The sequence below is a fragment of the Nannobrachium achirus genome, assembly GCF_963921795.1.
Source record: "Nannobrachium achirus genome assembly, chromosome: 2".
Classification (NCBI taxonomy): domain Eukaryota; kingdom Metazoa; phylum Chordata; class Actinopteri; order Myctophiformes; family Myctophidae; genus Nannobrachium; species Nannobrachium achirus.
This window is the reverse complement of record NC_137811.1, coordinates 60,432,089-60,456,304: the sequence shown is the minus strand read 5'-3', so window position 1 is coordinate 60,456,304 and position 24,216 is coordinate 60,432,089. Positions and strand designations below refer to the sequence as shown.

The following is a 24,216-nucleotide window of genomic DNA, read 5'->3' as shown; positions in this document are numbered from 1 at the left end:
ACTGGTTAAATATGTATAATACCCACACACTTAAAAAATATATTGACTGGTGAAAACCTCGTATCTCCAAGTTTCAAATGTGTACGTTCTTTCGCAAAGTAAAGCCCTGCTTCATCATACAAGGCCGTCGCGCAAAAGTAGTGAAAACAGCCAATCTACAAGCGTGTGCTTGTAGATCAGCTGTTTTCACTAGATTAAATCATTTTTAAAATGATAAATGCAGAACCAACGGTTTTGGACATAGGTTTTCACTCGACAACGACGATATATATATATTGCTGCTATCTACTGCTGCAGTGTCCCAAAACAGTGTCCCCCCCCCCCCCCGTGTGTGTGTGTGTGTGTGTGTGTGTGTGTGTGTGTGTGTGTGTGTGTGTGTGTGTGTGTGTGTGTGTGTGTGTGGCCTGGCCTGAACAACAGCGCCCCTCCCTTAACATGTGTGGTCAGAAAAGGTACTACACCACAGGCTTGAGGCTACATACAGACCCACATACAAACAAACATACCTACACACACGGCCACGCTATGGAGACGGTGTGACCACCGCTCAAAAAATGAACACGGATGTATGAGGTTTCCACAGCAACAGCGACGTTATGCAATATGCCGAGCTGGGCTCAGTCAAGAGAGCCGGTGTCTCTCTCGTTACAGAGTGGGCAGCGGTTAAACAAACAGCAGACTTCCAGAGGATGTCCGTGGCTGCAGCAGCAGCAGCCACCCAAACCCATTTCACATTACCATAGTCATTCCACACTGATATGCCATAGCGGGCCGGGCCAGGCCGGGCCCCGGCGGGCCTCAGACAAAGAGCCGTTGTTCTGCCTCGCTGCGGGGGCTGAATCTGTCTCGCCCCCCCCCTCCCCAATATAACCCCCCCCCCAATTCCTACAGGCTCTGATGGAGCTGTTGTCTCCATCAGCTGAGCCTTGGCTCTGCTCTCACTCTGTTACAGGATACAGGAAGTGTCTGTGGAATGCTGCAGCATCACCATCACATGTGTTATATTCCACTGGTTCTCAAAGTGCTAGGCTACCAGCTAGTTTGGTAGTTCTTGACATGAAAAAACTTTGAGAACCACAGTCCTATTCCACCTCCCCGACTGTTACAGCTAAGGTATGTCAGATAGGGAGACAGCGTGTGTGTGTGTGTGTGTGTGTGTGTGTGTGTGTGTGTGTGTGTGTGTGTGTGTGTGTGCGCGCGTGTGTGTGTGAAGAATTTGCATTCGTAACCATGTGATCGTGAAACTGGCTGACTGGTTACCACAGTGCACTTATCGGTGTGTGACTAATACTATATGTATAATCTTACAGTAAGGACTGTAAGGACCTTTCCAGGGTGGGTGCTCAAGTGTGTCTTGCTGTGTCACCCTTTCTTGTTTTCTTTTAGTTTTTCTTGCACTGACCAATGGACACATTTTTTGTTTGGCTCTGCACTATTAGGTTGTGTTAGTAGTAGTATTGAGTATTTTGCTTGTGTTTGACATGGTGGTGAGATACTTGTAGCATTGACTATCATTGACTGTTTTTGACACTTTATGTATATACCTTATTTGGTGTACCATGCTCTTTACTGTACACTGATAACATTTTTTCTTTTCATAATTCTCTGTAACTTTGTAAATATCTTTAAACTGCTGTGCTGCCTCCGGGCAGGTATCTATCTATCTACAGTATTAGTAATTTGCTAGTGCAGTGGTTCTAAAAGTGGATTCCAGGGACTCTGTGGGTTCCTTTAGGGGGATCTAAATGGACCCATACAAGTCTGTAACTCTGACAGTTTACAAATGTACGCTGTCAGAGTTAAGGGAAGACCTTGAAATGTACGTTTGAGAACCACTGTTCTGGTGCTAGTGTGGAGCAGCAGTAGATAGATAGATAGATAGATAGATAGATAGATAGATAGATAGATAGATACCTTTATTATCCCAAGGGGGAAAATTTGTTGCCCAGAGGCAGCACAGCAGTATAGGGTTATTTACAAAGTTACAGAGAAGTATGAAAAAGATAAAAAGAAAAAACAAGAACAGAGTACAGAGTACAGTAAGTACAGTAAGAGCAAGGTACAACAGGAAAGGGAACGAATAATATATATACATAAAGTGTCTTAAAGCACGACTATCAAAAAATAATACAGTGCCCAAATCAAAGTGACCATACAGTCAATGCTAGTTAGTGCAACAAGTATCTCTACATCATGTCAAACACAAGCAGAAATACTAAAAGAAAACTACTAACACAACCTAATAGTGCAGTGTCCAAAGGTCAGAGCGATAAAAACAACTAGCAAAAAAAATAAAAAATAAACAAGAAAGGGTGATGCGGCAAGACGCAAAAAAAAAAAAAAAAAAAAGTACATTCATGTTCCAACAGTGTTACCTTCAGGTAGTAGACCAGCAGCTCGTTGAGGGCGGGGTCGGCGTTCAAGTTGACCAGGAAGCACTTGTCCTCGCCCACTTTGATCCCAGACGTCTCCAACGAGATGCCCATGCTCTCCAGCTGCTTCTGACGCTCCTATGCACACACAGAGGAGCACTCAGTTCTACTGCATAGGGTGACCGCATTTTAAACCGGCACCTATAAACACTTAAAAAGAGTGAGAATAGCTGTTGCATACTTAATACTTGTAATACATTAAAACTATTACGAGCTTGTAAATAAATACAGTGGTGTAAAGTAACTAAGTAAATTTACTTAAGTACTGTACTTAAGTACAATTATGAGATACCTTTGCTATTTTACTACATTATTTCCAATTTGTTGTACTTTTACTTCTACTCCACTACATCTCAAGAGGCAAATATTGTACTTTTACTCCACTACAAGTATTTGAAAACTTTAGTTACTAGTTACAGTACTTTGTAGATTTTGATTATTTTAACCACATTTTGGCCATTTGAAAATAGACGATCTACAAGCTCACAATGCGCGGCATCGCGACGCATTGTGTACTTGTACAGAACAGATACGAATGTGAGGGTCCATCTGTGCAACATTGAAATAACATGAAGAATCATCAAGTCTAAACAATATGATAAAACCAATGGTGCACTGCTCACTACAGAGGAAACACTGGCAAATAAATGAAGTTGCAGAAGCTGCTTGTCAGCTTTACAGCAGCTTAGATATTCAACACAATGCCAGCACTGGCTAGAGAGGAGGCAAGAGAGACTAAAACAGATGTGTGTGTGTGTGTGTAGCCATATGTAATTCCTTGGTTCTCAACTGAACTGATGAGCATATTAACCCCATTAAGACCTGGAACGCATCTGTGTCCATTATGTTATGCTTTAACTATTACAAAAATAGCGGATCTACAAGATCTTTTGTAACTCAAATATCTGCTTCTGGGGGGCCCCTGATACATAATATTTCGAGATGGGGGGTTGGCGGCCAAACACATAATTCTAGGGGTCCTTGACAAGTTTGAGAACCACTGACATAGAAACATGCGTTTTTCAAAAAAGGATTTAGAAGACATTTATAGGGTCAAAATATTCAAAGACACAATTTAAAAAGAAATAGCAGTTCTGTGAGCTTGTATATCAGCTATTTTGTTATAGCTAAAGCATAAATCAAAGGTTAAAGGGGCTCAAGTCTAACGCAACACAGATGCAATCCATGTTTTGATGGGTTAGAGCAGTGGTTCTCAAACTTGGGGTCGGGACCCCAAGTGTGGTTCCCAAATTATTTTGTGGGGGCCCCAGATGATTGGCTTAATGTATTTTTTTTCCTCACTCAACGGTAAACAAACCAACACACAGTTTACGTTTATATAGGGTATCTGCACATTTATAAAGTTACAATTTAAGGACTTTCAAAACTTGTCAAATACTCTTGAAATACTCTGAACATTGTGAAAATAGCCGATCTACATGCTCACAACGCCTCGCAGTGAGAGGCGTTGCTGCTATTTTCACAACATTTATCTGAACCGAATCACATTAAAGGAGTCATCCAGACCAAAACACATATAGGGTTAAATCTGTCTTTTATCATACCCCTTTATACCTGCTTTAGTCGATTTTTTTCATAGCTGCCCCTGTTGCTAGATTTCGGCTGCCCCTGTTGCTAGATTTTGCCGGCCCTCTCATAACTAACAGAGTGTATAGCCTTTATACTAGTGCGGTTATTTCTTCAGCTTCAAAGTTAGTATTTTTTTATTGGATTGTGTTTACACAACGTCCTGAGACCAACCAAACCGCTGTTTTGACCTCACAGGCACCCTTACTTGTCAAACGGCTTCTGCTCTGCACCAGAGCAGGGAGAGGAGAGGCTAGAAAGGGAGGGGAGGGAGGGGTCGGTTTGACAAGTAAAGGTGCCTGTGAGGTCAAAACAGCGGTTTGGTTGGTCTCAGGACGTTGTGTAAACACAATCCAATAAAAAAATACTAACTTTGAAGCTGAATAAATAACCGCACTAGTATAAAGGCTATACACTCTGTTAGTTATGAGAGGGCCTGCGAAATCTAGCAACAGGGGCAGCCGAAATCTAGCAACAGGGGCAGCTATGAAAAAAATGGAATAAAGCAGGTATAAAGGGGTATGATAAAAGACAGATTTAACCCTATATGTGTTTTGGTCTGGATGACTCCTTTAAATGTAACACCTACAATTCCAAGTGCTTGTCAGGGTGGGGGTCCCCAGTTCAAATATGTTTATTTTGGGGGTCATTTTGGGGGTAATGAGTGTCATACTGTACGTACTGTTGCGATCTCCTCCGTCTTCCTGAGTTTCTCCTCCCATGTGACGGTCATCTCCTCGATGAGCTTCTCAGACTCATGCAGCTTCTCCTTCAGCTCGGGGGCCTTCATAGACTGTTACACACAACAGGAACGCACAGACAGCAGTAGATGGAGCTTAATTAGGGGCATTACAGAGGGGGGGGTAGGTGGTACTGAGTTACCAGGGAACAAGGTGGAGGGGCCTTCATTATTTTATACTTAAGCTATTGACAAAAAGCAGATATACAAGCTCACGGCGTACTTTACACAAGTACATATTGAATTCCGGACTTTTACTTACTTAGAGTATTTCTATATTGCAGTATTGATACTTTTATTTAAGTAAAAATATGTGAGTACTTTTTCCACCACTGATAGTTAGTTGGCTCCCTTCTTTCCCCCCCTCTACACGAAATATCTTCACAGAACGTTTGCCCCAGAATAAGGATGCTAGGGGTCAAAGTATTTAGTGTTGAACCGTTTATTGCACCCTTGTAAGAACCACCATGCCGACGCATACTATAGTAAAGTAGCAAGGGGCTGCAGTTTTTCCATGAACAAAAAATGTTTCGTGCTGCAGATTAATCTGGTAATGTGCAGAAAATGTGATCTGCTGATCAAGTTTCTGATCAACTGAGGTACTGAGGCAATACCCCTCCTCAAACTTTTTAACATTCTTAGGCACCGACACAGTACACAATGTGCAATCATAATATTGAGGAAATATATAAAGAAATCTTAGATTTATAGATCAGAATTTTGATTTCACGCAGCTTTTACTTTGTTTAGATCGGACAGCGTAGACAGACAGGAAACAGTGCAGAGAGGGTGGGAAGGAGAAGCAACTGCGGGTCTCCACCCAGAATCGAACCGAGGATGTTATTATGTCGTAGACCCTCCCTGCTTCCACACCGCCCTAAAGGCAGCTTTAACGTAATCCATTGTCTTTGTTCTCCGTTCCCGAGTCCCTCCTCTCACCTAGGGCTGTCACGATTATGACATTTTACATGTCACTCAAATAATTGCTATTAATGATTTAATTGTGTTTTGTGATAACATTTCTCTTTGGCTTGTAGGCTTAGAAGTTGCACATGGCAGACATGACGCATAACCTAATATATTCAAAGAAATGACTGACATATTTGACAACGTTATACTTACTGTAAAAGAGAATATTGATAGTGGAAATAGCCGATCTACAAGCTCACAACGCGTCGCGATGCGACACGTTGTGAGCTTGTACTGTAGATCTGCTATTTCCACTATTTTCGAAAATGTCTGAAAATACACCAACACTTTTTTACAACGATTATGAGACGATTATGACAAAAATAATCACGATTATTTGACATAATCGCGATTGTGTAACAATGGTAACAGTCCCTCCTCTCACCTCGGCCTGAGAGAGCTGCACCTTCAGCTTCTCCACCTCCTCGCGGAGCTCTCTGATGATGCGTGCGTTGGGGTCCTCGTTGACCACGGCGTGGTTGACGATCCTCTTGGCTCTGTCGGCGTAGCGCAGCGTGGACAGGGTCTCCTCGTAGTTGTCTGCCGCTGGACTCACTGTGGCGATCATGGCTGTCTTACTGTTGCCCCCCAGGTTGTCCTGGGAGGAGAAGAACGACATGAAGACACACAAAGGTTCACATTTCATTTTCTTGTTTTTTAACCCATTAAAACCGTTTTATACCGGACATCTGAGCAAGGAGTCTCAGCCGCGCCGGAATTTACCGTACTGGGTCATTAAAAACGAAACAAATGATTTTTATCCGAAAATCGGTGATCGTCTAACCTTCCCTAGTGACCGCTCGTCCATCGATAGCGCATGGCTCCTCTGACATGAAGCGGAAGTGACGTCAGGTCCTTTCCCTGCTATAGCTTCCCAGCTCCCATCCATTTTCTGTTTAGACATTAGCGTTAGCATAGCTGGAGTGCTGGGGGCTAAGCTAGCGAAAATGTTCATATCGACTGTAGAGTCATACTTGGATTATTTGAGCCCACATTTACGTGAACGGATCGCGCACGCGAAACGCACAGGGAGAAGATGCCTCGGCCGAAACCGCCACTCTAAGCCAATGCAGATTGAGGAATTTCGCTGGGGACTGTGGTGAGTATACAACGGGGATCGCGTGATGGTTATGGGGGATGAAGATTACGTGATATTGCGCTGATGGTCTTGTAAAATGAATGCCGTTCAGATCATAATATAATAATAGAAATTTCACGGCTAATCTACCAACAAGCCATTCTATTTCGGCTGGCGAAGTGTTAAGACCGGGAACACATTATTACATTAACCAATAGGCCTACTGTATGCTTTAACTATTGAAACATAGCAGATATACAAGCTCACAGCGGAGTGCCACACTGCGAGCTTGTAGATCTGGTATTTTTTTTACATTGTGAAAATTTGTCTGAGAATATTTTTGACCTTATTCAATAAAGGTTTTTTCAAAGGCTTTTGAAAAACACATGTTTCTATGTCAGTGGCTCTCAAACTTTTTCATGTCAAGGAGCTCTAGAATTATATGTATTTTTCCGCCGAACCCCATCTCAAAATATCATGTATCACAGGGGCCCCCCAGAAGCAAATATTTGAGTTAAAAATGTTCGCTTTAAAAATATATACAGTATATTTGCACAAATTCTCATGACTTTTCAAAAATAGCAGATGTACAACCTTGTATATCTGCTTGAATATCTGATATTTTTCAAAAGCTAAAACATAAAGGGTTAACCCATTGGTTCTCAAAAAATGAAATCATATAGCCTACATTTTATTTAAAATTTTTCCATCTCTGGGACACCAATCTACACAGTAGTGTTAAATATTAGAACTGCGGAGTAATAGGCAGTGGGGTAGGATTACTGTATAATGTTGGAATTAACGTAATGTGTAATCCTTGCCAAATACCTCTACTACTGAATGACATGAGAAACCTCTACATCTACTAGAGCAGGGTTCCCCGATTAGTTTTCCCCAAGGGCCGAATTATGTCTAGGGTGCCAAGCCGACGGTGGCATTCCCGCTACTCCAGCGACAAGCACACAACGCCTCGCACCGCGAGGCGTTGTGTGCTTGTAGATCTGCTGTTTTCATTACTTTTGTGCGGCCTTGTACGATGAAGCAGGGCTTTACTTTGCAAGAGAACGTACACATTTGGAGATACGAGGTTTCCACCCAACAACGACGATATACTAGTGTTGTTGCTGCTCTCTTATACCACCATTATTACTGGGGTTGGTGGGGGCCAGACAGTAGCCACCCGCGGGCCACCTATTGGGGAACCCTGTACTAGAGAAACATGAGAAAGATGTAGAAGAACACGCATCAAACCTTGAGTAACCAGGTGAGGACTGAATCTCTGTAAGGCACAAACTTCCCCTTCCCTCCTTTCCCCGCAGACTGGTCAGCCAGAGCAGAAATCACACAGCCCAGTGTGGTCAGAGACCTAAAGAGAAACATATTGATGGCATATGAGCAAGATGACTAGTACTGGTCGACTATGACCAAACTGACTGATTAATAAAGTAATTGGTTATGAAGGGACATTGTGAAATGTGCATCTTAACACTTTTTCTGACAGGTAGTTTTTATAATTCAGAAATGCATAACCGCCAGCGATTTTCATGCTTTTATCTTATTTTGATGGACCCACGGAAGTCACGGGCATGTACACGCTCTTTGTATTGTATTTTTGCTAATCTATATGTTCATGTTTTGTAATTACTCTCTCATTTTGGTATTTCTATCAATAATGAGTAACCATGGCAACTAGTCATCCAATTTGGGTGTTGGCCAATTTGAGGACACTCCCTAAGGAATTTTACATGCCTGACATACCCTGAAGAAGACCCATGTCAAAACATTGGTAATTAAAATGTGAAAATAAAAACAGTTTATTGCATCCTACTGTAGCTACAGTACGAGCAGTGCAACCTCTTTCCTTTATATTTTTCAACAAATGTGCATCTTAACATCAATATCTCTTTTAGTTTACACATACTAGTGTGAGATTAAAGATTATTTGCATTTTAAAGGATTTATAAGAAACACAAATAACTATGAATGAGTTAAACCAGGGGTCTTCAACAGGGGGTCCTACTTTTTATATTAACCACTTGAACCCTAGTGTCCATATTCTGAGAACTTTAGCCAAAAATAGCAGATCTACAAGCTCACAATGCCTCACGCTGCGAGGCGTTGTGAGCTTGTAGTTTGGCAAAGAGCTTTGGTGTAAGGGGAAAAAGAGCAGACTAAGTACAGAGTGAAAGGTCAAGTTTATTATGTATTGACTGTTCAAGTGCTTAAATATCTGAAACCACTAATTTACATGAACCCAAAATACACTGATGATTGTGCTGTCAAACGATGAAACCATATGGAATCTATGAAAGGGTTGTGGGGGGTCCCTGCTTCATCTCTCTCAGTCTCAACTAAGGGGTCCTTGGCCTGAAAACATATATAAATGGTCTCACTTGTTGATGTTGCTGCCTTCTTTAAGTCTCTCCCCCGCAGCGCCGGTCTTGGACACACGTTCACTTCCAGCCAGGTCCACCAGGCTCAGCTTACTCACCTTCTCCCCAGAATTCTAGAAACCAAGATTAAGAGCCATTAAGATTCAAATCAGAGCAGCCAAGATGCATAAGGGTGGAGCCCCATAAAAACACAGAAGGATCTGATTATAAAACACTATCTGTATCAAGTATGAATTTTCACCCACTTTAGTCACTGGAAAACCTCTGAAAAAAAGACATCTGGGAACTCAGATTATGGAAAACCCCCCCACATGGCTTCTCTGATGTACATGAAGTCACCACCAGCCACTTCTTTTCAGACATTGGAACAAGTGAAATTACCCTGAACAACCAGTAGGAGTCGCTAGTGCAGCGACGAGAACATACTCCCCTGGCAGTTTGCCAATCGTGTTCGGAGCGAATGGCCAATCCTTAGTCGCCGCTGCCACGAATGGCTCTGCCGTGGAGGGCGAGGGTCTGTTATTGATTGCTTTTTTAATTGATTGAATAATTGAGAAGGATGTTTTTTTTTGTAATAATCTTTTGAAATGTTTATATTAACGAATCAACAACAAATTACATTCAAATAGATTTTTATAATCAACTAAATCAATTTGTCTCATTAACCACTTAATCCCTATGTTCCAGTGTAAAAAAAAAAGCAGTCTATCAGATCAGATTTCCCCATCATATTATTAAAATATTTGTTTTATAATTGATTTCATAATTGAGTTCACTTAACTGCACCCCAGCCTAAACAATACAGTACACATGCTTCCAGGATGAGCTACCAGGGTGCACTGAGGTCAGCGATTTATATAACTAGTAAATGTCAGAACATGCCCAGATATGCCCTTAATATTGATGACACTGGGACAGGGAACTCCATACGGTATATGGGCATAAAACGGACAAGGATGTAATTAATTTGCGTGATGTGGGAATGCCCATATGTGGGCATGTTCTGACATCACATACTGTAATCAACTACTGTATATATGGGCATAAAATATATGGGCATAAAAGGGACATGAAGCCAGAGCGTGATGTCAGAGCAGCAAACCCATTCTGTTAAGACTAAGAGTGGTTCCCCTGACATCAGAGCATGATGTCAGAGTGATGTCACAGTAACAAGGGAACCAATAGACTGTAGAAATGCGTACTGACGGACGGACTGACTGACAAAGACAGACAGACAGACAAGCTGTGACATTTCTCATGGTATACTGCAACCCTCGGTCGCAATCAATAATAGTGAGTGCAGGAGGAAGGGCTGACCCCGGAGCAGAGGTCGTAGAGCGTTTGTGTGACAATGATGCTGAAGACGGCGTGAGAGCGACTGCTCTCCTCATTCATGTTGGTGGCTGCAACCGTCCGCGACTTGTTCCCTTCTGACATCAACACCTCGATGTCCTACAGGGCGAGAGAGAGAGAAAAGGACAGATAAATAGACAGATAGACAGACAGAGAGACCACTGTTTCCCAAACACTGAGTTGGGACCCATTTGAGGGTCACGGACCAATTTTTATGATTCCTACATTTAAACAAATATGTCTTTTTATAACGTTTTATACATTTTAAAGCAAACAAACAAACAAATCTAAGAAATTCACTGAATAAAAAAAAAATCAGAATGAAGAAGTAGTGAAAATAGGTGATCTACAAGCTCACAACGCGGCGCAAAGCGACGTGTTGTGAGCTTGTAGATCGCCTATTTTCACTAGTTTGCATCCCGGGCAATCGTCTAATCTCTCTTTTGGGTCTCGACCTGAAAAGTTTGGGAACCACTGAGATAGAACATTAATTTATGCATTCAAACAAACAAACAAGCAAACAAACAAACTGAACAGAGAGATGGGAGAGGGAGATTCATTCGTGCACCTTGGTTTCGTGATGGGAGTACATGTGTTTGCGCGTGCAAGAGTAAGCGTCTGAACAATGAGCGCCCGGTCTCGTCTCTGGGTGTAGGCTAAAGTTGCAAATGGGTCAGTACTATAACAACAAAGGCCGGCAGTATTCACAGATGGCTGCCTGCCATGTGATTCGGCTGAGCCACAGCGGGCAGCAGGGCTGAGGCTATCAGCGGGCCGAGGCTATGGGAAACACACTGCGCTAATAATCAGCAGGGGAAAGACAAACGGGCGGGGGACGTCCAGACTTAATTAAGGAAGGCCGTGCCAAGACTTGGCATGACTACACAAAAAAAAAGAACCCATGACTATATCACACGTCAAGGCTCTGTGAGGGTGTTTGCGTGTGGGCGTGTGTGTGTGTGTGTGTGTGTGTGTGTGTGTGTGCGTGTGTTTGTGTGCGTGTGTGTGTGGGTGTGTGTGTGTGTGTGTGTGTGTGTCACTGGATTCCTGCCCTCCGAAGTGTTTTCTTTCTTTAATTCCTGCCATGAATCAACAATGGATGTGATAGTCGTGTAAATATGAAGGATGCTAGGGAAGGACTAATTCAGCGAATGCATGCATTTCCTGAGCGTGTGTGTGTGAATGTTTTGGTGCTGCTTTGGTGAGGTATGCTGGGTGGGTTCAGTTGGGCTTATGACGCTACTGTGGTAATAGAAGGGCGAGGACATACCTCAAAGCCTGTCACAGCCAGCTGAGACAGACCGTCTACATATGGACCCAGGACTTTGTGCTCTCGTACTTTCAGAGACTGCCGGCTCCTGGGAAGCAGGGGATAAACAACACGTTTAGTCCATGAGAAGAAGGAGATGACACAGAAGAAACAGAGAGTGCAGAAATGCTGAATTTGTACTGAATGAATGATAACTTAACTTCAACTCAACTTGAATAGATTTTAAAGATAGAAATTAATTCTATTACAAGGGAAGCCTGTGTCTTCAAGCCTGGTGACGGCATAACTTAAACACTTACAGGTAAATGTTTTCAGGCCATTGACCCCTTAGTTGAGAGAGAGATGAAGCAGGGACCTCCACAACCTTCCCATAGATTTCATATAAACTAAGCAAAAAAGAAAGGAAACTTGACTTCTGTCCATTATATCTCCCTGTTAATAATAATTGTGTTTCATATCATTTTTATCGTTGATTCATCACCTTTACAAAGAGGTACAGACGTGTGGGTAGCGCCGACCCCAAATTTGCCAACATTCGGTCCATTATGTCTCCCCTTTAATTATGCCAAATGGTATTGTGTTTGATATCATTGTTATCGTTGATTTGTCACCTTTACAACGAGGTACAGCTTGTAAGGATCTGGCATTTGTGGAATGAGCAACACAGCCAAACGTGTGGGTAGCGCCCCTCCAAAAATGGTCAAAATGGCCTGGCAGGCCTGCAATACTGTTCTTTTGGTGTTCACTTTGTTGCTTAAGTTGGGGCATTGAAGGATTGCCCACAGTAATAAGGTATGGAAAAAACTACATATATTGTCCATTTTCTTTTACTATTTTGCTTCCTAAACATGTCTTCTTTCAAACTAATGCAAAATAAATGTTCAAAATACACATATAGATGTTCATTTCATACGTGAAGGTGCCGAGTTAACATCATTTGTTTTCATAAATTTTTTATAAAATATAGATATATATAGACAATAAAAAATAAATAAAAGACAAATCAAAGAAACATGGCCCTCTCACTTATTAGGAGGGCAGTATGATTCACCAGACAGGTGTTTTTGATGAATCTAACATGATTAAAATGGAGTTTGAAGTTACAATTGGTTTGTATAGGATGGGGGGGTGTCTGATCTTTAAAGGCTGTTTTCTCAAAATTTAGTTTTGAACCTGGCATTATCCAATCTTCAGATTTACGTACCTGAAAAGTATGCAAATTGGGCATTATTAGCACATATAATGCCTAATTTGCATATCTAAACATATAATTTCAGAAAACTTTCAAATTTTTCAAACTTTCTTAGTCTTGATGTAAGTTATCAACTGGAAACTGAACAGTATTACAAGCCATTTTGGCAACATTTTGGTTGGCGCTACTCACACCTTTGGCTGTGTAGCTCATGCCAGGCGTTGTGAGCTTGTGAGCTGTGAGCTCTGAGGACCCCCTAGGGGTCCCGGACCCCCTGACGAAGACCCCTGACTTAAAACATATGCTTCGTTGACTGCTGTCCCCCAGGGTTCTATACTTGGTCCTTTTTATCCTACACCACATCTCCTTACCGACATGTTGTGAGTTTTTTAGATCTGCTTTCTCGCTGAATGTTTGCCCCAGAAAGGTGATCACGTAATAAGCACTATATACTTCACTGTGCAACAAACAGTAAAAATAGCAGATCTACAATCTCACAGCGCAACACGAAGAGATTTTTGTTTTCACCTATGACATGGCCATAATTCTTGCCTATAACGACATGCCCAAAATAGTGACACCGGGACGCTGAAAAGTGGTTAAAGAAAAGGTGAGAGATAATTACAAGTCACAGTTCTGTTCCTAATAAATTAACAATTACCTTTAAGACGCGTGTGCTAGCATTGCTAGGGCAATTGTGAACTTCACAAATTCACAAGCGTTTTTGAGTAATTGAATGGCTTATGCTGGCTATTATTCTGGATTATGGAGGCTTTGGACATTAAGAGAAACATTTAATTGACATCAATGAGCCTGCTATTAAATGTCTGCAGGATATGGGGGTCATGTTCCCAAAAACAAAATGTTTTTGTCCAAAGATGTAACATGATTAGTGATCAAATGGCTTCAAATAGGCTTCTTAAAAAGACTTCTTCCCTTTAAAAAAAGAAAGAAAAAAAGACACAATAGCAACCTTCAAGAGAATGGCTGTGGGTTGCTATTTTAGCTCAGGTTTTTCCCAGATGAAATTTCATATTTTTGATTGAACTCTAGACTGTTATGCAGTTGGAAAACATTATTGCATACTTGAATGGAGGTCAGGCGTGTGTTTCACTAGATGCAGGTGGGTCCACTGAAGCTGAACTTCAGCTGGCTGTTTGCCAGCTGTCCAGGACAAATCCTTTAGATCAGTTGACAGTCAACTGACAGCCCAGTGGTTCCCAAACCTTTTAGCCCGAGAGCCCAAAGAGAGATTAGATGTTTGCCCAGGACCCAAACTACTGAATATAGCAGATCTACCAGCTATTCTGCTATTTTCACTACTTCTTAAACTTTATTATTTGTTATTTATTGTATTTATTTATAAAAAAAAATGTTGGAATTCTTTCTAATTGATGAAAAGTTTTTTTGTTTTTTTTTATCTTTTGAAATAAGAAGAAAAGGACATGGTCACATTTACTCGCGACCCACACAAATTGTTCCGCGACCCACAAATGGGTCCTGACCCACTGTTTGGGAAACAGTAACTCAGCCCACTGCAGGCCTGTGGATTCACAAACGCTGCCATGGCCAGAGTTCACCGCTCCGGCACGACGACAACATCCAAAGCAATCTTCCTCCCGCCACCGCAAGACGGGGCACGACAGCTACAGAGATCACAGGCAATCACGCAACATGTGGTGGAACTAAGTAGTGACAGAAGGATTGTTTGCTATTATACGCAAGTAAGGCAAGTAGCAGTGCAGGGCCCTGGAAGCAATCTGCGGGCTCAGAGTCACAGAAAGACAGAGAACGCGGGGGCCTGCTGGTTATATAAGCCGGAGGAAGCAGCCATGGAGATGCGTCTGGCTGCGTCTTCAGACATCTGCAGCCGGCGCACACAGAGCGCTCCACTGTATAGTTCCTCTCCGGGCTCCCCTCAAAGGCCACGCTGACCGCCTCCACTGCACTGAGCTCCACTAACCCATTTAGACTGTGAACAAACACACTGTGAGCTTGTAGATCTGCTACAGTATTTTTGCAAAATCATGAAAATCATTGGATATTTTGACCCAATTCTATAAGTGTTGTTTAAATCCTCCGTTCCTCCTAAGGTTTAACATATGTTTTTATGTCAGTGGTGCTCAAACCTTTTCATGTAAAGGACCCCCAAAATTATATGTATTTGGCCACGGACCCCCATCTCAAAATATTTAGTTCCAGAAGCAAAATTACAAAATGTTCGCTTAAAATTCAAATTCAAAGATTTGCACAAATTTTCACAACTTTTCAAAAAATAGCAGATCTACAAGCTTGCAGTGCGGCACTCGGTGCCGCGCTGTGAGCTTGTATATCTGCTATTTTTCAATAGCTAACGTATAAAATAATTCCCGACCTAAATGGGCTAACAGATGTCCCTGAAACACGCTCGCTCAGCCGCTGACCCCCCCCCCCCCCCCCCCCCTCCCCTGCAGTCCGTCTGCCGTGCCAAGCCACATCAGACCAGGACCAGGAAGAATGAGGCAGTGTCGGGGGGATGACACCGGTCCACTGTTCGACAGGAAATGAAGGGGTTGAGCTTCCTGCTCGCGAGTGGCGTTCTGTCGGCTTTTGCCCCCTCTCGCAAAGCGGCTAGACACAACAGAGCCATGAACAGGGATGAAAACCGAGACACATGACCCTCTAGTCTAACTTGTGAGCAGTGGCTGTGCATTGTGGAGGAAATATACAGTATGTGATGGAGAGATTTACCCACAAACTCAGGTTACAAGAAGAACTATTCCTTGAGAAATGGGAAAAATGGACTGTATATGTGGTGGGTCGTAGACTGTCGCACAGTGTGATGAGACGCAGCCTCAGCCTGAAGCCTCAAAAGTCTAGTATCTGCTCTCGTTCCATAGGGATGTCCCTTTGGAGTGATGGTTAAGATATTGGACTTTCACGCGGGAGACCCGGGTTTGAAGCCGGGTGGGGAGGTTCGGATCACCTCCGTTACATTGGTGCCGTGACCCGGATCCGGCTTCCCCGTAGGAGGAGGTCAAAGGGGGGGTGAGTGTGGTGGGTCGTAGACCGTCGCACAGTGTGATGAGACGCAGCCCCAGCCTGAAGCCTCAAAAGTCTAGTATCTGCTCTCGTTCCATAGGGGTGTCCCTTTGGAGTGATGGTTACGATATTTGACTTTCACGCGGGAGACCTGGGTTCGAAGCCGGGTGGGGAGGTTCGGATCACCTCCGTTACATATACAAAACCCAACAGGATGTCACCGCAGAAAACTGACTTTGAAATGGACTGAAAAATGACATTTGACATGATGTACTAATGTAAACCCAGCTCTGTGTTTGTATGTACTAAATCTGCAAATAAAAATTAAGTTTAAAAAAAAGAAAACCAAGACACAGAGTTGGGGGGTTCGGTATCGTAGATTGGGTAAATCGTAACAAAAAAACTGAGAAAAGCAACCGCCGCAGCTCGAGCACACAGTGCTTCTCGTGTAACCGGCCGGGTTTTGAACTGCGGGTCATCACTGCACCCACGAGACTGAAGCACTGACAGCGTGTTCAGGTCAGACAAGGATATATATCCACTTACTAAACCATGGCTACATCAGTCAATAGGAAGATGGAATACTTGTTTTGGATTCATTTCACCGTGACACGATGATACATCAATAACTGTAATACTGTTAGGGCAAAATACAGCACACTCACTGTGGCAAGTGAGGGTGAGGGTCAGCCTGGGGGGTGGGGGGGGGTCACCTGTGAGCAATTAACCCTTAATATATCTGTGTTTGTGCAGGCTCGCCCGGATACAAAACCTCTGAAAAGAGTTTGTTTTGAAAGCCTTTGGGGTTTCCTGATTTATATGCACCAGTATTTTGAGTTCAGGTTGGCACTCTGGTTAACTACTTCACTAGGAACGAGCTTGTAAATCAGTATTTTCAGTGAGCAGATTTCTATGGTGTAGTGCAAGGGTCTTCAACAGGGGTCCGGGACCCCTAGGGCGTCCTCCAAATTTTTGTTTGATAAAATCTTTTTTATATTAACTACTTGAACCCTAGCGTCAAACAATGAAACAGGTCCCTGTTTCATCTTTCTCTCAACTAATGGGTCCTTGGCCTGAAAACGTTGAAGACCCCTGGTGTAATGGGGAAAAAGTGGACCTAGTATAGTACAGAGCCCTGGGGGACCCTGGTCAACTAAACTTGGTCGCTGTCGGGTGCAAACCTTTTACCCCTGAGAGTGTAACACTTTCCTTTTGTATTATTATTTTATAAGTATAATAGTGAAAATAGCCGATCAGCTAACTCAAATGCAGCTTGTAGATCTGCTATTTTCACCACTTTTGTGCCACACTCTCGTATTACGAAGTAGTATTAAAGGAGTAGTTCACCCCCAAAATGACTTTTTTATCCTATTGATTACTCACGCCATGGACACTTGAGTTCAATAATATTTTTAGTCTTTTGTCGCATTCCTAAGACAATAATTTGATTACAATAATGTACCCCCATCTGGAATCAATGGGGGTAAATTTACTATAGTCCATTTTTTGTCATAGGAATGCGACAAAAAACAAAAAGTAGTAATCAATAGAGGGAAAAAAAAGTCATTCGGGGGGTGAACTACTCCTTTAATTAAAAACAAAAACTTGCTATATGAAGTGGTTGACTCCACATGCTGCCGGCTGTGTCCTTACAAGGAGGAGACATCGACACACAGACAGTGACTCACCCTTTAGGGTCCAGCAGGTCCCGGACCTTCTCGTTGTAGATCTCCATATAGGACACCTCCACCTTGAAGGAGTGGGCTTGGCTCTCCTCCCTGTGGACCCTCTCAAACAGGGAGCAGCACAGTCTGGGGATCAGACCCGGCTGCTCCCCATTCCCCATCATGGAAAAGGACTTCCCTGAACCTGGAGACAAGCACACCACATTTAGAATAGAACAGGGGTCTTCAATGTTTTCAGGCCTCCTTAGCTGAGAGATAGATAAAGCAGGGACGCCCACTACGTATTGTATAAAATTGTGTTGCAGATTAAACATTTTCATAGATTTCTGAGACAGCTTAGACTTGTTTGACAGCAATATCATCAGTGTAGGTTGTTGGTTTAATGTGTATTTTAGACATTGAACGACTCGAACCATCAATACTTGGTCTGCTTTTATTTTCACTCTACACCAAACCTCGTTGCCAAGAATAGCAGATCTACAAGCTCATAATGCCTCGCAGCGCGAGACCTTAGCTAATGTTCCACACAGAATAGGGATACTAGGGTGCAAGTGGTTAGTATAGAAAAGATAAAGTTCTTATCACACAAGATTTGGAGAACCCCCTGTAGTAACTCTGAGGACCACCATTTGGGTTTTATTTACATTCCTTCCTGTCTCTTCTTGATTCCATCAGGAATCTAACCGGGAAAATGTGATCGAGGCGCAATACGGTCACCTACCGGTGCACCCCCAGTGAAGCCAAACTGTAACAATGACATTTTGACTTATTGAAAATAACATCTGAAATATCAAGTCAGTTTAACAAACCGACTTGACTTTTGGCACCACTAGCAGCAGAACTCTAGGCCTGATTTATATTTAGTTGTGTGTCAGTGTCTTGCACGGGAGATCTTTTTTAGCTTGTGGATTTGCTATATTCAGTCTGACACACAATGCACAACCAACTAGATCAGGCAGTATGCTACAGACACTTGGATATGTTGGCTGACATCAAGTCAAGGCATCCAATCAATCAATTAATTAATTAATTAATTAATACATTTCCTATGGAGAGCATGATGTGACCACGCAGTGCACGATGGATATGACACGGCGAGGTTTGCAACTAGTCGCTGCTTATGGAATTTGAATTAAGATGGTTGCATAAACCTCTCGCAAATGAGATCCGTCCACCGCAAACACAGTCCGTTTGCAAAATTCCCATCAGACTGTCAAACAGACAGTGCTGATCAAATGTGAATCAAGATTAAGTAATGCCTATTTCTCGTGAATGTTTTCAGAGACATATTTTAGTGTACTATTTAGCTCGTTAGCTGACTCGTATAGTTTGTTACTTGGCCGCCATTGCTAGATACAACAACTCAAAAACCAAGCTTGTTTGCACATTCATGTGTAAGGATAAGAGTCTCAAAGCCCCACTAGCAGTGCCTAGACTCTAGGCACTGCTAGTGGGGCTTTGAGACTCTTATTCTTATAGCAAAGCAAGAGATTTGCTTTGCCTTGACTAGAGGAAATCATGCCTATATTCATCAACATATAATTAAAAGTTATTTGAAGTTAAGGGCTGATATACCATATGTGGGTTCAAAGTAATCAAAAGTCAGAGTACAGACAGACATCAGACAGACAGACATTCGGTAAATTAATAGTTAGATATAGATGTCATGTATAAAATCCTCTCGGACAGGAAGTGGGATGAAAGAGCCATTCAGGGAGAGGAAGGATACATGGTGAGTGATTTGCCAGTGTTCTCTTCCTGTTCTGTATGAGCAGGCTACTATGGAAGAGCCACTAGTGGGATTGCAGATCTAATTTAGAACTTGACATACGATCTAGCATCTTAGGCGATTCTCCAAAAAGAGTATGCTGCATGATCGAATCGATATGAAATTACATTTAAAATGTAAACTTGATATTCAATTACCTGTTTGTCCATAGGCAAATATGCAGGCATTGTATCCTTGGAATGCATTTTCAAGTATTCCCTCTCCGAGGCACTTGAACACCACCTCTTGACCTTAAAAGCAAAGAGTAAAAAAAGGCATTATGGTAAAAGAAATAAGCCCTTTTTACACAAGAATACTGTTCTACAGCCTCACAGTTCTTTCTGTATGGAAGGTATGGACAGTCAAATTGATCCAACCAAGATGTCCGAGTCAGGCCGTGTGCTTTGTCAGATACCCGTTGTATCGTCTGTCTGTGTCCCTTTTATGTTCATCTATGGAGATCTCTGTATCTGTCAGTAGTTGTACCTTGTATGCCCATATATGGCCTGGAGATCCCTGATGTCATCAGTATGTGCTCATATATTGGAATGGGTTAAACTTAAAGGAACAAGGTGATGCGCACATCCTTTCCAAGTGCTGGTGCTGGGCTCAGGTCAACATAGGATTAAAAAGAATAGAAGTCCTCACAACAGCTGATGCTCCACAGTGTTTATTACGTTCTAAAACATAAAGTTTGACGACGTTTCGGCCATCAGCTGGCCTTCATCAGGTCATAAATATATTGGAATGCCCATATATGGGCAAATTGGTTGGATCGGTGGTTTCTGGTCAACTGGATATCGAACTACTTGACAGCGGGCATTCCCTTGAGTCCTTGCTGCAGCACACACTAAGTTTGAAGTCGGACGGTCACATATTTCTGATCGGATCTGTGGCTCTGGACAACCGAATCTCTGTGTCTCTCAGTCCTTGTCCCTTTTATGCCCATACAGTTATATGGAGATGGCTGATGTCATCAGTATACACTATATACTGTATATATGCCCATATATTATGGGCATGGCCCCTTTTGGGCCCATAATATGGAGTTGACTGATTTGTTTGTGCCTGATGCCATGACAAGTTGACAACACATCTCCATACCGGTATCTGCATTGGGAACTCCTTATATGTATGGTTATGGCTAAGTCATATATATAGAGTTTAAGTGGCTAAAGGTAAGTCAGTAGAGACAACATAAGTACATGCATATACTGTAGAAACAGACATAGAGAGACATTCTGTAAATCTGTTAGTTACATAACAGATCGCTGACATATCATCGCTGACATACATATATGTCAGCGATGTCGAGTGAGCATGAGCGTTGCATACCGGTAACAACTTCTGCTGTAATGCCCGTAACCTACTTATGATAATTATAGCTTGTCTTCTCTCCTCTAAAATAAAACAGAAAATGGACAAAGACTCCCAAACAAACGAAACAAACCCAAATTAAGAGAGCTGGGGGGGGGGAGAGAGAGAGGGAGAGAGAGAGAGAGAGAGAGAGAGAGAGAGAGAGAGAGAGAGAGAGAGAGAGAGAGAGAGAGAGAGAGAGAGAGAAGGGGGGGGGTTCATGAAAGGTGGCAGATTCCTGTGTGGTCATGTGGAAAGTGCTGGGCAGAGCGTGCAGAGAGATCTCTTGTGTTTTGCTCGCTGTCATGCTGCTGGTGAATGGGGCAGCTGTTTAATGATCTAAATAAAGCCTGGGCGGCCCAGGCCCTTCAGGCGGCCCTCGCCTCAACAGATTGCCCCGTCTCTTCGGTGCCAACCACATATGGGTCGCTTCATTTCCATCACAAAACTGAGCGAGAAGCCGCGGCTACGACAAAACGCAAATGCATCGACAATGACTATGTAAATCTGGCACGTACTGGAGACAGGAGCAGTGACCTCAGTAGCCGGGCAGATAACAGAAATAATCGTTCACTTGCGGATACAAGCACCAAAATTGGCACACATACTCCTTAGGGATTGCTCTTTTCATAAAACCATCTGGCCAAATCAAATTTCAAGATGGCGGCCATTTTTCAAGATGGCCGCCATTGAATATACAGTAATCTTGCATTAAATAATAAAATACCATAGACCTGTCCTATTTGAATGATCTTGGTGTCAAATCATACATTTTTCACTATGTAGAATCCAAATTTGGACCCATGGACTTACTCACTGGCTTCCTTGTACCATATATCAGTCCCGGAATCCTAATATTCTGCTAAATTAGAGGTTTGTGTTATGTCTGACTCGGGTAAAATGGGTGGTAGTGTATATCTTAGTATTGTTAGAGGTTTATAGTGTGTATGTGTGTGTGTGTGTGTGTGTGTGTGTGTGTGTGTGTGTGGGGGGGGGGGGGGGGGTAATGTAGTAATGTAGTAACTCAACAGAGCGTATTTCAATGCACAGCGGCTGACGCGGCTAAAATGCATGGTAGATATAATAGCGCTGTGGGATCACTCTTTGTCTAGTCTCTATTCTTCGACCTTTTCGACTTGGGTAACCCTGCCAGGAGTACAAGACTCCTGCCGACATAGCTCTGGTGGTCATGGAGACACGCAAACTGCCTCACCACGATAAGGTGATGATCCCGTCGAGGCAGGAGGTAGTTTTTTTTTATCTAGGGCCTAGGCAGTATAGTACAATAGTATAGTAGGCCTAGACTACAACGCTTCTAAACCTCGCACCTGCAGCTGCACAGTGCATTCCAACTTGCATCCACACTTGGTCAGCTGCTGGCAACTCTCTGCATTGGGTGGGAGCTCAGTCCAATCAATCTGCCACAGATCTCCTTTCTTGGTCCAGCCCCAGTTGTCAGGAGTCTGCATTTCTGGTTGACATACTGTTGACTGACTCCAGATGCAGGCCGCTTGATAGGAAGCGCGCTTCACATGTTGCTTCAGTGCTGCTTGCGTTGGAGGAATGGCTTCGTATGGCCTCTGCTTCCGAGCAAACAAGTCCAACCTCGCATCATTGACACCTTCAGCTGTGCTGGATCGGTCGTACATCATGACCACAAACTTCTCGTTTTCAGGTCTTCATCATCCACTACAGGTGGGTAATGGCTGAGTTTGCTGAAGACACCGGAAGCCTCATCACAAACATTCCAGGTTTGCCACGCAGACTTCTTCCCCTTTCCGCGGAATGCTGAAACATCGCAGCCAGTGAAGGCATGGAAGAAGAGCATCCCTTTGCTCTTTTCTGCAAGAGTGCAACACAGGTCATGAACAGAATCCACTTTAAGTTCTGTCTTTGGCCAAAGGCAACCCACTGCCCAGCCCTGAGGCTCATAGGGCAGGAGTCTATGTCCTGTTTCTGTGAGGCTGCTTGATGTACATTAAGTACCCCTAGTGGACATGATAATAGTTTGTCACAGGGACATACCCCAATCCAGCCTTTGATGCTGAGGTCATAGATTCAAGATGTATGACAAGGTCCATATATGGAGTTCCCTGATGTCTTCAATATTAAGCCCATATCTAACAGGACTTCATATGGGAATGCCCATATATGGAGGCCACATACCACACTAACAGAATCCATATATGGCCAAGACAGATGGCCAAGACAGCCCATATCTGTGTGACTGGTTCTACAGACAGGGATCTCCATGTATGGGCATAAAAGGGTATGTTGTCAGTTGTCATGGACATCATAGTACTTTCGCATAACAAATAACTGAGTAAGCATGTTTGGGCTCTCACAGCATATCTCCATATACAGTACATGGATCTCCATATATGGGTACCTGGGGTCTCCATATATGGGTAACAGGTCCAATACATCACTGGCCAGATGGCAAAGAATTGGCACCCTGAGGCATCTAACTAGTAAATAATACTGAGAATACTAATAAACCATCAAGTACACTACATAAACCCAGGATACATAAAACTAACAGTTTCTAATATTATTCTTGCAAGAATAGGGCCAAAACTGAAAACAGCCGTTTGGATGGCCCCCCTGTAGTAACGCTGAGGACACCTGGGGGTCCCAGACCCTGTGTGAAGACCCCTGGTATTAGCTAACATAGCCCAGGTACAGGTACAAAAGCTTTTATGCTTCAATTATGATCTAATTTGACAATGTCTGGAGCAGGAGCAGAGCAAGGACTGTACTGAGATAGGCTCAGGGGTCATTCCGGGGGTCCCAGGTGAGGAGAGACCCCCACCAAAAGTCATAAAGGTTATTCTGGCTGCTTCAAAAGTGCAATATATGAACTTAGAATGTTTTAAAACATTCAAAACAATCTAATATTATGAAAATTGGACATTAACTGGCTGACATACTGTTCTGCGAGGTCCTAAAATAGATGACCCCGCAGAAAGGGGGCTGGGGTCAGGAAAATCTGACACCCATCATTTTCTGACAGTTTGGTCCCTATAAAAGCCAAAGCAGTAAAAAAATACATTTTAGCAAAGAAATCCTTAGAAGTACACTTCTTATCACACTAGGTAGTAACTCCGAGGACCCCCAGGGGTCCCGAAGCCCCTGTGGAAGACCCCTGGTATTTGTTACTACTTTTTTTTTGTTTTCAGAAAAAAAGTTTATGCTTCAATTATGATCTAATATGACATTGTTCTGGAGCAGGAGCAGAGCGAGTACTGAGAAAGGCTCAGGGGTCCATCTGGGGGGTCCCAGGTGAGGAAAGACCCCAACCAAAAGTCAGAAAGCTTATTCTGGCTGCTTCAAAAGTGTAATAAATGAACTCAGAATGTTTTAAAACCTACAA

The 24,216-nt window shown here is 42.9% G+C and overlaps 1 protein-coding gene across 1 annotated transcript in view; it reads right to left on the bottom strand.

Moving 5' to 3' along the window:
* The window catches only part of kif13a (kinesin family member 13A), a gene marked incomplete at both ends in the record, with an annotated part of 101,287 nt that overhangs the window by 39,467 nt on the left and 37,604 nt on the right, over positions 1-24,216 (bottom strand). Inside the window, 9 exons of the mRNA XM_080743165.1 lie at positions 2,376-2,510; positions 4,702-4,812; positions 6,113-6,325; positions 8,057-8,171; positions 9,199-9,311; positions 10,516-10,650; positions 11,822-11,909; positions 17,723-17,903; positions 19,646-19,738. Coding sequence (XP_080599291.1) covers positions 2,376-2,510; positions 4,702-4,812; positions 6,113-6,325; positions 8,057-8,171; positions 9,199-9,311; positions 10,516-10,650; positions 11,822-11,909; positions 17,723-17,903; positions 19,646-19,738 — 1,184 coding nt within the window. The remainder of the gene's footprint in view (positions 1-2,375; positions 2,511-4,701; positions 4,813-6,112; positions 6,326-8,056; positions 8,172-9,198; positions 9,312-10,515; positions 10,651-11,821; positions 11,910-17,722; positions 17,904-19,645; positions 19,739-24,216) is intronic.